Source organism: Parasteatoda tepidariorum, chromosome 2 (assembly GCF_043381705.1).
Source record: "Parasteatoda tepidariorum isolate YZ-2023 chromosome 2, CAS_Ptep_4.0, whole genome shotgun sequence".
NCBI classification, from domain to species: Eukaryota; Metazoa; Arthropoda; class Arachnida; order Araneae; family Theridiidae; genus Parasteatoda; species Parasteatoda tepidariorum.
This window is the reverse complement of record NC_092205.1, coordinates 37,593,315-37,609,011: the sequence shown is the minus strand read 5'-3', so window position 1 is coordinate 37,609,011 and position 15,697 is coordinate 37,593,315. Positions and strand designations below refer to the sequence as shown.

The following is a 15,697-nucleotide window of genomic DNA, read 5'->3' as shown; positions in this document are numbered from 1 at the left end:
AGAGGGAGAGATAAAAATAACAACAAATAAAATAGATCACAAAAAGTAAAAATAAGTAAAAATAACATCTGAAAACAGAAATAAAATAAAAAGAAAAAACATTAAAAAGGGACTATAAAGCGAGTAGCAAAATCAGATCAACTTACATGGACAGAAAATTTTTCAAGAATGATTTAAAAATGTTTTTGCAGAAAGATTGCCAGATTACGAAAGATGAAAACAAAAGCACAAATAGAGTGTAACAAGAGGGTTTCAAAGTGTGGTTTTTACTGCACTGCTGAAGTGATTTGTTACTCTGAGCTTTGATTTGTTAGTTACCAAGGATGGGCCCGAAATGGATGTGCGCAAGGTAATATTATACTGGATAATTTTAGAAATTTTATGGATGGAGAAATTATACTGGATTCTTCTAAAACTATTTATGACCAATTTCTAAAATTATCCAGTTTAATAGTTTATAAATTATTTTACAATGAAAAATGGGTAAGAGATAATTATTTACTATCAGCTTTAAGGATGTTTGTCACTTAATTTTTTTTAAAAATTATCTTGGTAATTATTATCAAAATTACATTTTACTATGTTAGTAAAAAAGAAATGGCCCTAAAATAAAGTGTTTTGAAATATTTTTAATTTTATTTAAGAAAGATTTAGTTTTCTTCCTTTTATAACTTGAAGTACATTGAAACTTTTCGTGTTATAATTTGTGACGATATACTTTTAAAAAAATATTTATTTTTTCCATTATAAACCCATCAAATATTAGTTATATTTGTGTTTTAAAACCTTTTATCAAATAAAGAGGAATTTAGCTTTTGGAATGATATGTTGTCAGATATATCTGAACAATTAAACCTGGAAACCGAACAGAAATGGCATATTCAAATAAACATTAAAAAAAAAACATAATGGAATTTTTGAAAAATTTATCGTCAAGATTGGCCGACACTAAAGAGAACACTGTCAGGAAAATTTTAAATGGAGCGTAATAAAAGCTTTTATCGAAAATCTAAATAAGGAAAACTTCTTTTTGGAAATAAGAAAGAAACAGTTTGTTCAAAAAGCAATAGCATGAAATATCTAACATCAAATTCAAACAAAACCATTTATCTTTGAGGATCGAATTTCGATATACAGGAGCTCAATGTTCTTTAGCTTATTTCATTTTAACTAATCAATTAAATAGTTTATTTGTTTTCTTACAAATGAAATCAATCTTATAGGATATTGACATACAAAACCATGAATTTTCTTGTCATTTTCAACAAATTTTGAACAATTATATTAGTTTTAGTTAAATTCTATATTTATTTATATCTAAAAAGTCTATTATCTTACACTTTTTTAGTATTTAAAGTTTAAACAAATTGCTCTCATTACTATCTGTATTAACACTCTTTAGATTCAAAAAACCACCGAAATTAAATTAAATTTTGTCCATTTCAAATAGCTAGAATGCTTACAATTTAACAGAGGCTTTATGCTAGATGACAATAAAAGTTTCAATTGCTTTCTAACACAGTCTCAATTGCTTTCTAGCAACGTTTCCATTGCTTTTTTTAAATATGCCATATTATTATCAAAACAAACGTATCTTTGTTTAAGGTTTGGATCACTGTTTGACAAAGTAGAGTGTTTGAAGTTTGACTATGTACAATGACAAAGCTTTGTGCTCGTTATGGTGAAGAAAAGCCAAGGGTGTCAATTTATGTTGAGATATGGAAATCTCAGGTTGTTGGGAGTAGTTGGAGATATTGGCAAATTGAAGATTGCGATGAAATCAGGAGATGATGAAAATAATAGTTGAGCCGGATTAGAATTAATAAAAGGCTTTTATTTTATATACTTGCAGAGCTCGAGTTACAAAATATAAAAATCATTCATAAGAATTTCAATTGAATCAATTTTGTATAATAATATTAATAAGGACAGGCCATGGAAGATAAATCACCCATGACCTACCTATTCAAAAGCCAAATTAAAAAGTACATGTAAATTGTTCCCAGCGGACACAGAAGCAATGGTAGGAGATCCAAAATTGGCGATTTATTAAAATATAGCATAGCCAAAACAAAGCCAATCAGCATATCAACATGGATGTAAAAGAACACCTTGGCGATCACGAGTCGCCAACAAATTTATGTGAATTATTATAACCATGCAACCGAATCATTTAGCCGTTGGAAAATTAGAATAAAAAGTTATAAATAGATTTTTGTTTTCGATTAAAGGCGACAGTGAATATATATGTCTGCATTAGTAATGAAATAAAAAAGTATCCGTTACATTGATCTGGAAGAGAAGAAATGAATATTTTATGTTCGTTTAAAAAGATTAAGTTTTTGATTTATTTTAAATGTAATTCTTCTATTAATAAAAAAATCACCTTAAGTAATGAAGGATATTTTAAAAGATAGAAAATAAATATGTGTATGCCAATTGTGGCATCACACTCGTTAATGATTGAGATTTCTGTGCGCAACATGCAGACAGTGCAAATTTAACGCCAAATAGTCAATTGAAATTCTTGACCATTTTCCGACTCGATATAAAGTTATAGTTTTGGTTGTAGCACTGCGGCTTATGCTAATAATAATTACATTTGTGTCTTCTTCTTCTTCTTAACTCCTACCTAGTCAAATGAACCGATGCAGCTCATGTCGATCACAAACAAAGAAGAGGAGTAGATTTTTTCTCTGTTGAATCGAAGTATTATTTGTCTAACTTTTTCTTACACCATACAAATTTCATTTATTGTTATTGTATTTCTCCAATCAAACTTTCGACCACTTTCCTATTTAAGCAAACTGAATTCAAAACTAAAGGAAAAAGCTTATAACTGTGTAAAATAAAATATTAAAAACATTTTTAAGCAGACTAATAAATAAGAAAAATACATTTGGCAAGAAAGACACAAGATACATTAATTTTGTTATCACAAAATATCTCCTATATTTACACGTCTATTAAAATTGATGTGCACTACGTCTTTGATTCTAGATCTGAAAAATTAAATTATCTGAACTTTTATACCACCAGCCTGTAAAAACCAATAGTTTTAAAGCTTTTAATCTCATTAATTTCTATTAATGTGTATTTTTTATTTACGTAATCATTAGGAGAAGGATGATGATATTAAACATAGCAACAGTTCTTATATGCTTATTATTTGCGTAAATAAGAGAAAAATATATGCGGAAAATATAGTAATGCATATATTTTTCATATAATTTATTATATTTTTTATTGAATTAATACTAAAAAATACTGTCTTTTTTACTTACATTTTTAGGCCTTTGTCTAACACGATTGCAAAACTCTCACTCAAAACAATATAAATACTTTTTAAATGCAAGATAGTTTTATCAATTTTATTTTATTCAATTAATTATTTAATTTTAATTATTTCTATTTATTATTTTTCGTTTAATTACTAAGCAAATTTGTAAATACATTCAAATTATAGAGTAAGATTAAAAGGTAAACAGGACGCATATACAGAAATTTATAAAGAAAAATATAAGCATCAAACTTAATTAATGCTAAGGTATTAAATGATACTATATCTTTTAAGCTAGTTTCCAAATTTTAAAAAGTATTTTCTTCTTTGGCCACACATCTAGAAAAGTTTACATTATTTTTACGCACATCATTACTTTTTCACAAAATATTCAGAAATGTTAACAAAGATAATCAATTTTGCGCTTAGGCTAATGAATAAACACCACGCATATACGTAATGAAATAATTTAATTAAATGAAGGGAAATATTTGAACATTAAGTTTGCATAATATAAAATAGTACACATTATAAAGTTTATTAAAATTAAATTTCAATATTACATTCTGTTAAATATAATTAATTTAATTAGTAATATTAGTTTTATTTGTAGCTGCATTTGAGATAGAATCGATATTCTTTTTAAAAAAATCTAATTCTTTTTAGATAAAATGCACTCAATAAGTATTGGGATTAAAAATAGTTCTCATGACTTACTTACAAACACGACATTAACTTATTATCATTCCAACATAAATAAAATTTGATGAAATAAATTTAAAGTTTACGGATTAAAATCAGATAACAAAACGCAACATAAATTATAAATCAGTTCTCTGAATGCATCAAGCATTTAGATTACGCATTAATCTACAATTCAGTCCATAGTAAATTTAAAATTAGTCAAATGAAAGGAATTGCTAGCTTCGTAGATTAAGCTAATTATTCGGAGTTAATCAATGCAATTAAATTTATTCATCCATTTGGAGAATAAACTATAGGAGCGATTAGGACCATAAATATGTATGCCTAATGCAAGATTTTGAAAATCCTTGAACAGATTTTAACTGAAAGAAACTAGTATTAAGCATGACTATCTTATTAGTAAATAGCTTATGAATATGTATGCAACTGAATTCCTAAATAAATTAAGTATTTTCATATGTTTTTCATTTTTATTTTCTGCCCCTATTTTTGGAGTCCCGTTATTTTTTTTTAATGCATCTATGTCTGAATTTTTTTATTACATGATGTTTGAGAGTTACTTCGGAAAATTTAGGTAAATTTCCTAAATTTTATTTTGCAAATGAAATATATAGAAATGGTTTTTTGAACCGTGGGACTCCTCACATAGAATGTTTCTTTACTGATGTTTTCTCCTCAATTAAGGATCAAGCATGAGTAAACAAACTTAAAACCCTATTTTTTTCCGTCTAGTTGGGAATATTTTACCCAACTTAGACTATCAATTGTTATCAATGGATAACGCTTATATTTTTATTATTTTGGAATAAAGCATATCATTTTNCCATTGCAATTCACTTATTTCTATTTTTAATAGATTTAATTATAGCCAAAATTTCAACCTCTTTAAAAAGATATCAGTTTTAGAAATTTTATCTTAAGATTTTATACTATAGCACATTTCTAATAGGTTTAACGAATTACATGTCAATTATTTGAATCCAAATTTATTTTAATGACTTAGTATTTACTGAAAAGATTTATTTTTTTCTTTAAAAAAAGTTGTTATATGGATTTGAATGATTGTTTTGAATTCTTAGAATTTTGTGCATTTGCAATGTACCTAAGTTAGTAGCGAGCGAAGCGAGCTTGATTTGCGTCGCAAGCCATATAAGATTGCGTAGCAATTTTTGGGGGTTGGCGAGCGTTAGCGAGCAGGGGGCGCAGCCCATTAGTAAAAATATATTATCCTTATCAAAAATTCAATCTTTGTTTGGATATAATCAAATAATTACACGAAATTTTTTTTAATATTTTTTTTTACTTTTCTGTAAAAACATCATGAGTGAAACTCCAAACGACAAGAGAAAGGCAATCTGAAATATGTATTTCATTTAATCAGGAACTTCTGAGACTATAATTTATACATTCCCAACGAAAACTTTGGACTTTTATAGATGCATGGAATACTATGCTCAAATATATTACGTGTAAAGTTTGAGTTTAATTCACCTTTCACAAAAAAGGAAAAAAAAAGGCAAAATTAGACATAAATTCCATATTGGTGAAATTTATAAAAATATAAAAAGAAGCTTACCAAATATTCCAAGTCGGAAATTAATGGTGATGACAATTACATTGCCTGCACTGGCCAATACACTGCCATCATATGGATTTCCGGAATTCCAATCATATGACTCTCCATGAATAAATACCATGACAGGAATTTTTGATTTAGAGTTTCTTGGGCCTTTAAGAAAAAAACAAATTATATAAGTTGCATAAATATAAAAGATCGAATTTAGACACTTCAAAAGCATTTTATGCCAGAAATTTTGAATATATAAATAAAATGAGAGAAAGTATGGTCAGAAGGATAAAACATAGTAATCGTGTTTCTGATTTTATGGGAACACCAGAAAGAACTGAAAATTTTACAGAATTGGGATAAAATTAACAATAAAATACAGTTTTATTACCATGCTTTTTGGTAGTAAATGGGATAATATTCATTAATTTTAACAGCACTAGTATAATTTGAGATGACACAAAAATTTTCAGTTTGATAACTTAATTGTACTTCAAAATTGCCTCAATTGAATAACATTTGAGTATTGTGCGAAAAGCATTGATCAGTGGTAACAAAATAGAGTCAAAAATTTAAAATCAAATAAAATTCTCTGGCCATTTCTATACCTGGCCATTTCTATACCTGACCTTTAATATACTGTTTAAAATATTTATAAGTAATCGAGAAAAAAATTTCTTTTAATTATTATTGTTTAAAATATTAATACACTATCTTTGCTACCACTGGAAATACATTTATGCATATGTGGGTATATATTATAAGCTTAACTTGTATATTTAATTAAATCGAGAGCGTTCAAAACTGTTGATAGTTCAGGGTACCCGGGCAAAGTTGGATTTATTGACTGGCCGAATTCTTCTGTTCCGTGTACCCAGTCGTGTATTATAATATTTATACAACATAATAAAGAAATTGTATAACTATCTATTGAACAAATAACTTATAAGATACAGTTCCGCAGAATTTTATTGCACACCGACATATAGTAAAAATATGTGTTTTTATTTTTAGTTTTTCTTAAACTGAACTTAAAATTGTTTCCAAAAGAAAATTTGGATAATTTTTCGAATGTAGAAAGAATACCATGAAAACTATTAAAATGGGGACATCCGCTAATAGTAGACTTTACAAATTAGTAATTTTTCATTTAATTTACTGAAGTTTTCAATATTATTTATTAATGTAGCTATTATTAAATTCAGGATATTTAGAAAATATTTTTATAAAATGACAGTATATAGCATGAAAATTGTTTTAGCTATCAAGGTTTAATTTTTCATCATCCACACTCTCAGAAATACAACTCTCCCTTTTGACGAATCAGAAATCATTCAGCTATATTACGTTAATTTTAAGATTTTGTCACAAAGTCACGAGATTTGTGACGAAAAGCGAACCTTCAAATGTATGACGAAAAGGTTTCCTCCATTCGAAACCTCACCGTAGTGCTTTGTGGAACATTATTACTAGAATGATGAAACTAGAATGAAGACTAGACGGTCGAAAATAAAGTGACGGAATAAACCGGCTGGTGTGTATGCTAGTCAAGGAATCGGCCTCGTACCAGAAAGATTACGGTGTATACTACCGCTTCTGGCGTGGGCGTAATTTATCTCTATGTTCTATCTTTTTTTCTTGTCTTGTCAGGATATCCTTCATCCACCTACATGGTGCCTACGATAAAGTAATTATTAGAAATGTTAGATACTTTTGGCACTTTTGGTAAAAGGGCGAAATATTTCTTTAATTTTGAAAAATATCGTTTCCTCAAAGAAGTGAGGATAGTTATTCCGTCATTTTAACGAAAAAGTCATTCGGAGCATAAACATGGAAACGGTTTCGGGATATTTGAGTATCTATTTTTTTGTGAAATAGCTAAAAACGCAATTTGAGTGCAATGAAAACTACCTTAGTACTATTTCATAACATCAGCTAGATATTTTATTACATTACGAATTTTGAACAGAAGATTTATAAAGTGGTTTCGCTGTGTCCTTAATGCTGCGATATCTCCGTATCGTAGTAAATTTTAACAGACAAAAGATAAAATAACTTCTAGATGAAGCAAGAAACAAATTAAAAGTTTGCCTTCATTAAAAACATTAACTAACTTAAACTAACTCGTATTGATTAGTTAGACTGTAAGAGTACTTTAATCAGATGGGTAAGAAATTGAACTTATTGAGCTAAAGAATAAGGAACTCGCTTCCTTATTCTAATAAAAATATATTTTAAATGCAAATCTTCAATTTTAATTTTGAGCTTATTGAACTAAGCTATTAATTTAATTAAAATAATTTTCATCATTAGAAATCGGGTATTGTTTGCTTGGAATATACCATTGAACCATCCACGACACAATTAATAATATTCTCCCATTATCTGAAATATAAATTGTCAGTAAACTGATAAAATGAAACTTTATGAGCTTTTCAGTTTGGTTATTGAAGTCAAATAATTCATAGACTTTAATGAACAGTTAATAAACTCTATTATGTTATAATGTGAGCAATTTACCTAGTTAGGTGTTCACTTCATCGCAGGAGGTTATTAAGCTTTCCTCTGTCAGTTTAGTTACAATTTCTTCCACTGTGTTAACTGAGTTATTTTCTCCTTAATTATAAACTGTCAGTATCAGAGAAGTATTTATTAGACAGTAGCTTAAAATATAACGAATATTATTGAGATTACAAGTTAAATTCCTGACAGAATTTATATTATACTATATCTCAGCTATATCAATGAGACGGAACATCAAAATTAATCTTCCAAAATATTTTAAATGCTATATTTTTAGTTAATTATCAGTTAAATATTTCGTATTTTTTGTTAATAATCCTTTATAGAAAATCAGTTTAACATTTTTTTGAATTTTTTTATAAACATTTTTTCGAAATTTTTTTTTATTATTGTTATAAATAATCCTTATAAATGTAATACGTTATTGATGGTGCTTGATATATACGTTAAATATGAATAAATATATAATGTTCACATACAATAAATTTTTAACAGTAATCCAAATTAATATTTACACTATATTTAAATCTTTTCTTAAAGTTGAACTTAATTCATTTCAACAGTTTTCTCGTCTCATATTAAGACTCGACGCTCTCGATGCATTTTAATATGCATTTCTACATAAAGAAAAAAAGTTTGACAAAATTACCGTACTTGCATGGAAAAGACATCTCTTGTATAAATAAAATCGTAATTTTGGTAATTCAACCAAAATATATCGTCTTTAAATCATCTATTTGATAATTTTATAATTTTTCTGTTCGTATGTTAACTGTTTACCGGAAATACCGGTTTTCAAAATTGTGAAGCAACAGTAAAAATCACAAAACTGAACAGTTCATTTAACTGAGTAAGGCATCCTGATAAAATTAGCATATTTTATCGCATATTATAAAACTATTTTTATTGTTAATTTGACTAAAATCATTACCCAAAATACTCCGGCAAAAATGATTTTCATGCCATGCTATAAGGTATCATGCTAAAGTTACCAAACTATTCTTCGGAACTCTTCTTCCTTTTACCATTTGTTTGATAATTTCAATCATTTGATCTCCATGCCTTTTATCAAGCAAAATAGTAATGATATGCTTTATTTAAATGGCAAATAATAGTAAGGTGATGGTTAATTATTTTATTTCTTACTATATATCCCGATTACATCAAAGGGATGATGATACTAATTGCAGCTTTCAAGCGTTTCAATGATGCTAAACTCGGATAGATCAAGCAATGCTTTCTGTTTTATGCATTGCTTATTGGGGCGGGGATTTATTTAATTATTCGCAAACTTATGTAGTTTTCTTTATTAAAAATAAATTTTAGTACCAAACAAAATTCATGAAAAAACGTATTGAATAATTTAATAGTTATAAAATGTAATGAAGTAATAAATAATAATGCAATATAGTAATGTAATGTATAGTATATTTTTGCAATACATTAAGAAATCGCAATATAACATATTAGTACATTACATAGTTAATAATGATGTAATGTAGAAATTAATAATAATAATAAAATAATAAATAATGTTGTTCTGTTGTTCTAATANTATATATATATTAAATAACTTAAATAAATTATAAATTTCAAAGAAACACGTTCGAAAATTTGAACAAATGTTATTATTTCATGTAGTGCTATAATTGCAGTTAGGTATGAAATGATTATGGTATTAATGCGATTATCGACTTCAATAATTTTAAGTTCATTTAATATTTTTGATTTTCGATGTTATGCTTACTTCAATGCACAAATAATAGCAAACGAAAAAAACTTGAGCAATTTCATTTGTCAAAACATTCTCATTTACAAATAATATTAACAAAGAAACGTTTTCTGAATTAAACTATAATCACTAAAACATAGAATTAATTTTGTGTTTTGCCTTCTTTATCCGTTTATATATTAGCAGTCAATTAAAATTGTATGAAATCTATGCAAACACATTTACAATATTTTAACAGTAAAATAAACTGAATTGTAAGGAAACATATATTAGAATTATTAATATTTATAAAATTCGAATTTAAAATAGCTTTGAAATCAACGACTTATAATTTTCAACATCCCAGGTAAACTAAACGAGCGCTTTTGAATCACAAAAGAAAATTATATTACTTATTTTGATCCATTGTTTGTTGATTTCGCGAACGCCAAACTGAAAAGGATTTCATTGCTAAACATATTGGTAATTCAAGTTCTAAAAGGGGGGATAAAAAATCTATTCCTCTGTGAACAAAAGGCTTGCATTTCAGTATAGATATTCTACAAGAACATAGCATAAAATAAAATCTCAAAGGATTTTCGAATCTTCCTTACCCAAACAAAACAGCTATTCAAACGCGGATGTTATTCAAGTTGACAATTGCAACTCGTAAACAGCGGAATTGAAATGTCACTATGTCAAGCTGTAAAACTAACTCTTTTCAAGCACTTATATTGCACTGATATTGTATTTACTTCAGAAGAAGAGCATCGCATATGAAATACTTATTGTACTCAACTTTTGGGATTAGATAAATATTTTTACAATGCATTATTATTTCAATAATAAACGCCTTTGAAAATAGTGACTGTTTTATATTGAATTATAAAGACATTCATACGGTTATAAAGTTTAGCGGTACTTCACGAATTGATTTCTATTGTTGGGTAGTAATACCCTTATCAAATTTCTAAACTTTTATTAGTAAATAATGTGCATAAAATGTTTGAACATGAAATTTTAAATAAATGTTACATTTTAAGCAGTTTGAATGTAAAAATTACACGTGACAGAAGTTTAATATAATGTGGTTACAGAAATAACTATTTTCTTAAAGTGTAAAAGGCAATTAGATTTATGTAAAAAATGTGTAAGCAAGCGGTTTAAATAATTGATAATTTTCCAATGTTCGTTTATCCAGTGTTTAGAAAATTTTGCTTAGCCCTAGTGATTGCGTCAAAATTTTAGCATAACAAATAATTTTTTATTTTAAATAGAATTTACAATTTTCGAAAATTGTCTGTTCTTGACATTAAGAAAATTCAGTTACTGATTTAAAACTTTATCTCGAAACTGTCTTTTAAGTGTTTGTAAAACTGCATCCTTTATTCAAACATTCCTTACAGTTGAATTTATTTAACTATATTATCATTTCCATGTATATTTAATTCATTTAATAAATAATTGATATTATAGATATGCAATATTGCAGATATGCATGTTTATATATTTTAACAAACTACGGTAAAATCTGATTTTCGAAAACTATTCGTATATGAAAATATAGAATATTCTTAAGTATGTTTGAGGCTTCCCTAAATATACAACCGAAAAACAATTAAGGTTTACAAAAATGAAATATACGTGATTAAGCATAATTTTCTCACAAAGAGATTTACTTTTTTTTGTTCTAGACATTTTCTACAGATGACACTGTACGTTCCGTTACAGTTTTTCCAGCTGCGTTCTAATACAGAAAAAACTTCTTTTACAGATTACAACATGCTATGGGCAGCTCGAAAATATAGTTATGTGATTTTTGTATAATTAAAAACATTTCAAAAATGTCTAATGCATTTTTTGATGTTTTTATTCCAGAGACAGATTTATTCCATCTGCTGAAAAATTTCGAGCAATTTTTCAATCTTGACAATCTTTCATTTATACATTTTTAAAAACCATTCATTTTATAGAGGATACCTTATAAGCAAAAAATGACGAAATACATTCAATTTATAGCTATTATATCTAAACCCAAACAGTAAAAAAAAATCCATTTTACCGTAAAATATTATACCGAAAGTTTTACAGTAAAATTTAATTAATTATAGTGATTTAATGATTTTACAGTAATTATCACTGTAAAATCTTTATTAAAATATTGAATTTTTTTGTACCATAGCATGTTCCTGTGAAAATAGATTTTACGATAAAAAAAAGTATTTCAACCTGATTGCCGGTGCTTTTTGCCTGAGTTTTATCCGAAATGTTTTATATTTTACTTATTTATTAAAACATTAAGGATTTATATTACACAACAATTGCTAATTATATAGTAGTAAATTTTATTACAGTTTTGTGTCCGCAAATAAAATTCATTACGTTCAAAATTATAGATTCCTTAAAGTCTGTAAAAATAAATTATCGAAAAAATTATCTGTAAAAATATATTATAGGATTCAAATATTTATGAAAAATTAAATTGGAAGTAGTTTGCGAACTATGGAAATTATTTACAGTTTAAGAACCTATATGATTCTCTGCAATGCATGGTTACGGTCTGTTTAAAATTTAAAGATTTACAATATCTAAACTCTTCGTAAAACAATATTTTCCCATCTTAATTTAAAAATATTATGCATATTCGTAATTTCAAATCACTAATAGTAATAGTTAGCAATTTAAATTTATTCTCCAGACATTTAAGTCTTAAAAATATGAATACATATTGTCGAAATATTAAATTCTAAATTTAAGCATAAGAGTACATATTCCAGTCGTCATTGAAATTCAAAATTCAAAAGGAGGCATTTTAATGCGACGGAGAGAAGTGTTAGTACAGTTTTAAATGCAGTAATTACATTCGAAGATATGCATCGTTGCGCAAAATTACTGCAAACATACATGTATACACATATATGTTCGCTTTGTTACGATCGTTCCGCCTTTTGCAACCCGTGTGAAATGACCAGAACTGAAGCGTATGCCAGATTTCAAGTGAAAAGAATTTCTACTTTAGAAGGGGGCGTTACGTCATTAAGCTTCAATCATCGTTTTCATGTCACAGTAGTTTTAAAGGAGTGGGACTCACTGTAATGTTATTTCAAATTGTTCCGAGTCGTATAATGTTCGAATCATTAAAAGCACTTCGCTGAAGAATGAAATTTATTCTTTCCTGCTAGACAAGTGTGATTTTAAATGGGAATGGAAATGCCATTGATTTTTTTAGTAATTTACTTCGTTAATGCGTCCAAGATTGCCTTAACTTGTTTCAGAATGTTTCAAAGAGTAAAATTTATCTGAATAATTCGGAGCAATGTCACATATTTTAGATGAATATTAAATTTGAATAATATTTTAAAATTAATAAACATTTCTCTAAGGGTTAGCTATTCAGTCATGGTTACTATGTATTAAAAAAATATGTTTACATTATTTCTTTTTTGTAATTTACTTCTTTAATTCGCTTAATATTATCACAATTTTTTTTAAATGTTTAAAAAAGTAACATTAAAATAAAAATTTCTAATTATTGATTATTGAATTATCAGTGAACTAGTTTATTATTTTCATTATTATTAAGATAACTATGACTGTTAAATTTGATAAAAAATGTAAACACAGGGATTAAAAGTAAGGTCAAAACTATGGTAAAATTTGCTAAATGACTAATAAAGACTAAAATGGTAAAATTTGCCGTGTTTCCGTCTTAACGGGAACACCGAAAAGGTCGGTAATTTTTACTATAGCGCTTTAGTAAAGATTTTTCTAAAATTAATAAATATGATTTTATAAAGAGTGGTAAAATTTGACAATTTCTTCATGATACTTTAGAACATGGTAGAAGGCCATTTATTCAGTTAAATTTATTTTTCAATTTTGTATTTTTTATTAACTGTGTAATGAGAAGAACTGAAATTTAAAAAAATAGAAATTCTGTTAAATCGTTAAAATATGAATATACAAATTACTGAATAAATGAATAAATAACGTATATTTTGGTTTTAATAACTATAATTACATTTTTTTTACCAAAACTGTCACTCCTATACAGTACAGTCATCTTTTCTGAATTTTTTCTGTGAATATTTTTTTTATAATAATGAAAATTTCTCTGCCAGTTGGCTTTTTAATCATGGACTTTTTTTAAAGAGACAATATTTGTTAAATGCCATTATGTTAATGCAAATTTGCTTATCTATTCATTATAAACGTGATGTGCTCAATGCAGAATTTTTTACCTAACGCTTGCATTTGTGTTATAAGGCATATTTTCAAAGTTTAAAAGAGTCTACATAATCTATAAGCATCGGAACTACTAATTTCTTATGTTTGAATACAAGGGGTTTAAATAGTTTTTTTGTTCAATTTAAAATAGAAAACTGATTCATTTAATTATTTTTCAAGTTATTATTCTTGTCTTTTATTTGCTTACATAATATATTAAAATAACACTTCTAAAGTAACAGAGAAAGTAACTGAGAAAATTCAAAAAACTGGTTTAAAAAAAGAATATAATTACAGAATATATATTAATAATTTTTGTGTTGTAAATAGTTTAAATATTTCTGAAATTTGGCGAGAAAATACATTAAAACGCTCAAAACTTCAATTAATATAAAATACAAATTTTGAAATAAATGGAAGAAACATCTTTACAAATAGTGCGTCAGAAATTTTGCTTAAAATTTTGTACAAAAACTTTAAAACTACAAAAAAATAAAAATTAAAAAAAATTATTAAAATCAGCTTTTTAGATTTAAACTTCTTTTAAAGAAAACGAAGAACAAAGTTAAGTCCATGGAAATAAAAATGAATTTTAATGCAAATGAAAAAATAAAATACGTAAAAATACATATAACTATAATCTTTAAAAAAATATTTATGCAATTTTATTTTACTTAAATGCATTACGAGATTTTTCTTGTATCAAAATTTCCTTATAATAACATAAAGCAGTTTATAAAAAACTAAGTTAATTACATAAATTTCTTTATATATATTTTAAAATAATGAATAAAAGATTATTTATTTATGACTGTTGAACATTTTTATTACAGTTTGTGGGTAGACGCTTTAAATTTTCGCTTTTTTAAGAAACATTATTAAATAGAATTGATAATAAACCTATTCAAATTTTTAAAAATTCTATTGAAAAATATTCGTTATACGCATTTAAACTACCGAAATAAATGAGAAATGTAATTGAAATCATTTTTACGTTAACCTTTAGAAATACTTTTAAATAAACCAAGAGAAGAAAATTAAAATCTACGAAGAAAAATACCTTTTTATGCAAGGAAAAAGATAGGGAATATTTTTTCAGTAAGCTCTGGCATTTATGAAAAAAAGTAAGAATAATAATGCATTGAAGAGATTGCCCTATCAAAGGCGTAGCTTTTTTTTAACAAAAAATACAAAGAATAAAAAAACCAATATCAAAGCTTTTTCAAAAGCTTTGATTAATACTTTCAGGAAAAAGCAGGATACTAGCGTGGAATTTCAAATCCGCACCGCAAAAAGATACATCTTTTTTAAAATATCTTTTTAACTTGTATTTTATTTAGCATTTATTTTATATTTATTTAGTGTGTGATGCAGTGAGAAAAAAAGGAAAACTATTTTCATTTTGAGAATAAATGAATCAAGTCTCTCATTCTTTTAATAGACATGTACCAAAAACATAAGTTTTTGCTGTTTTTTGATGCATACAAAAGGATTCCAGGAAGCTTTAAGAAAAATGAAGATACGTAATACATTAAAAAACATCTTCTCCATTATCCTCTATGAAGTAAAAACAATAACTTTCGTAAAAAAAAATTAAGTGAAACATTGCATCTTAAAATATATGTCAAAACCATAATCTCAAGAGCCGAATTGCAAAAAGAAAATATCTCAGAATTTAAACTAT

The 15,697-nt window shown here is 26.2% G+C and overlaps 1 protein-coding gene across 1 annotated transcript in view; it reads right to left on the bottom strand.

Moving 5' to 3' along the window:
- Positions 1–15,697, bottom strand: part of LOC107438598 (neuroligin-2) — a 180,245-nt gene that overhangs the window by 27,764 nt on the left and 136,784 nt on the right. Inside the window, exon 2 of the mRNA XM_016050915.3 lies at positions 5,562–5,714. Within this exon, the coding sequence (XP_015906401.2) occupies positions 5,562–5,714 (153 nt within the window). The remainder of the gene's footprint in view (positions 1–5,561; positions 5,715–15,697) is intronic.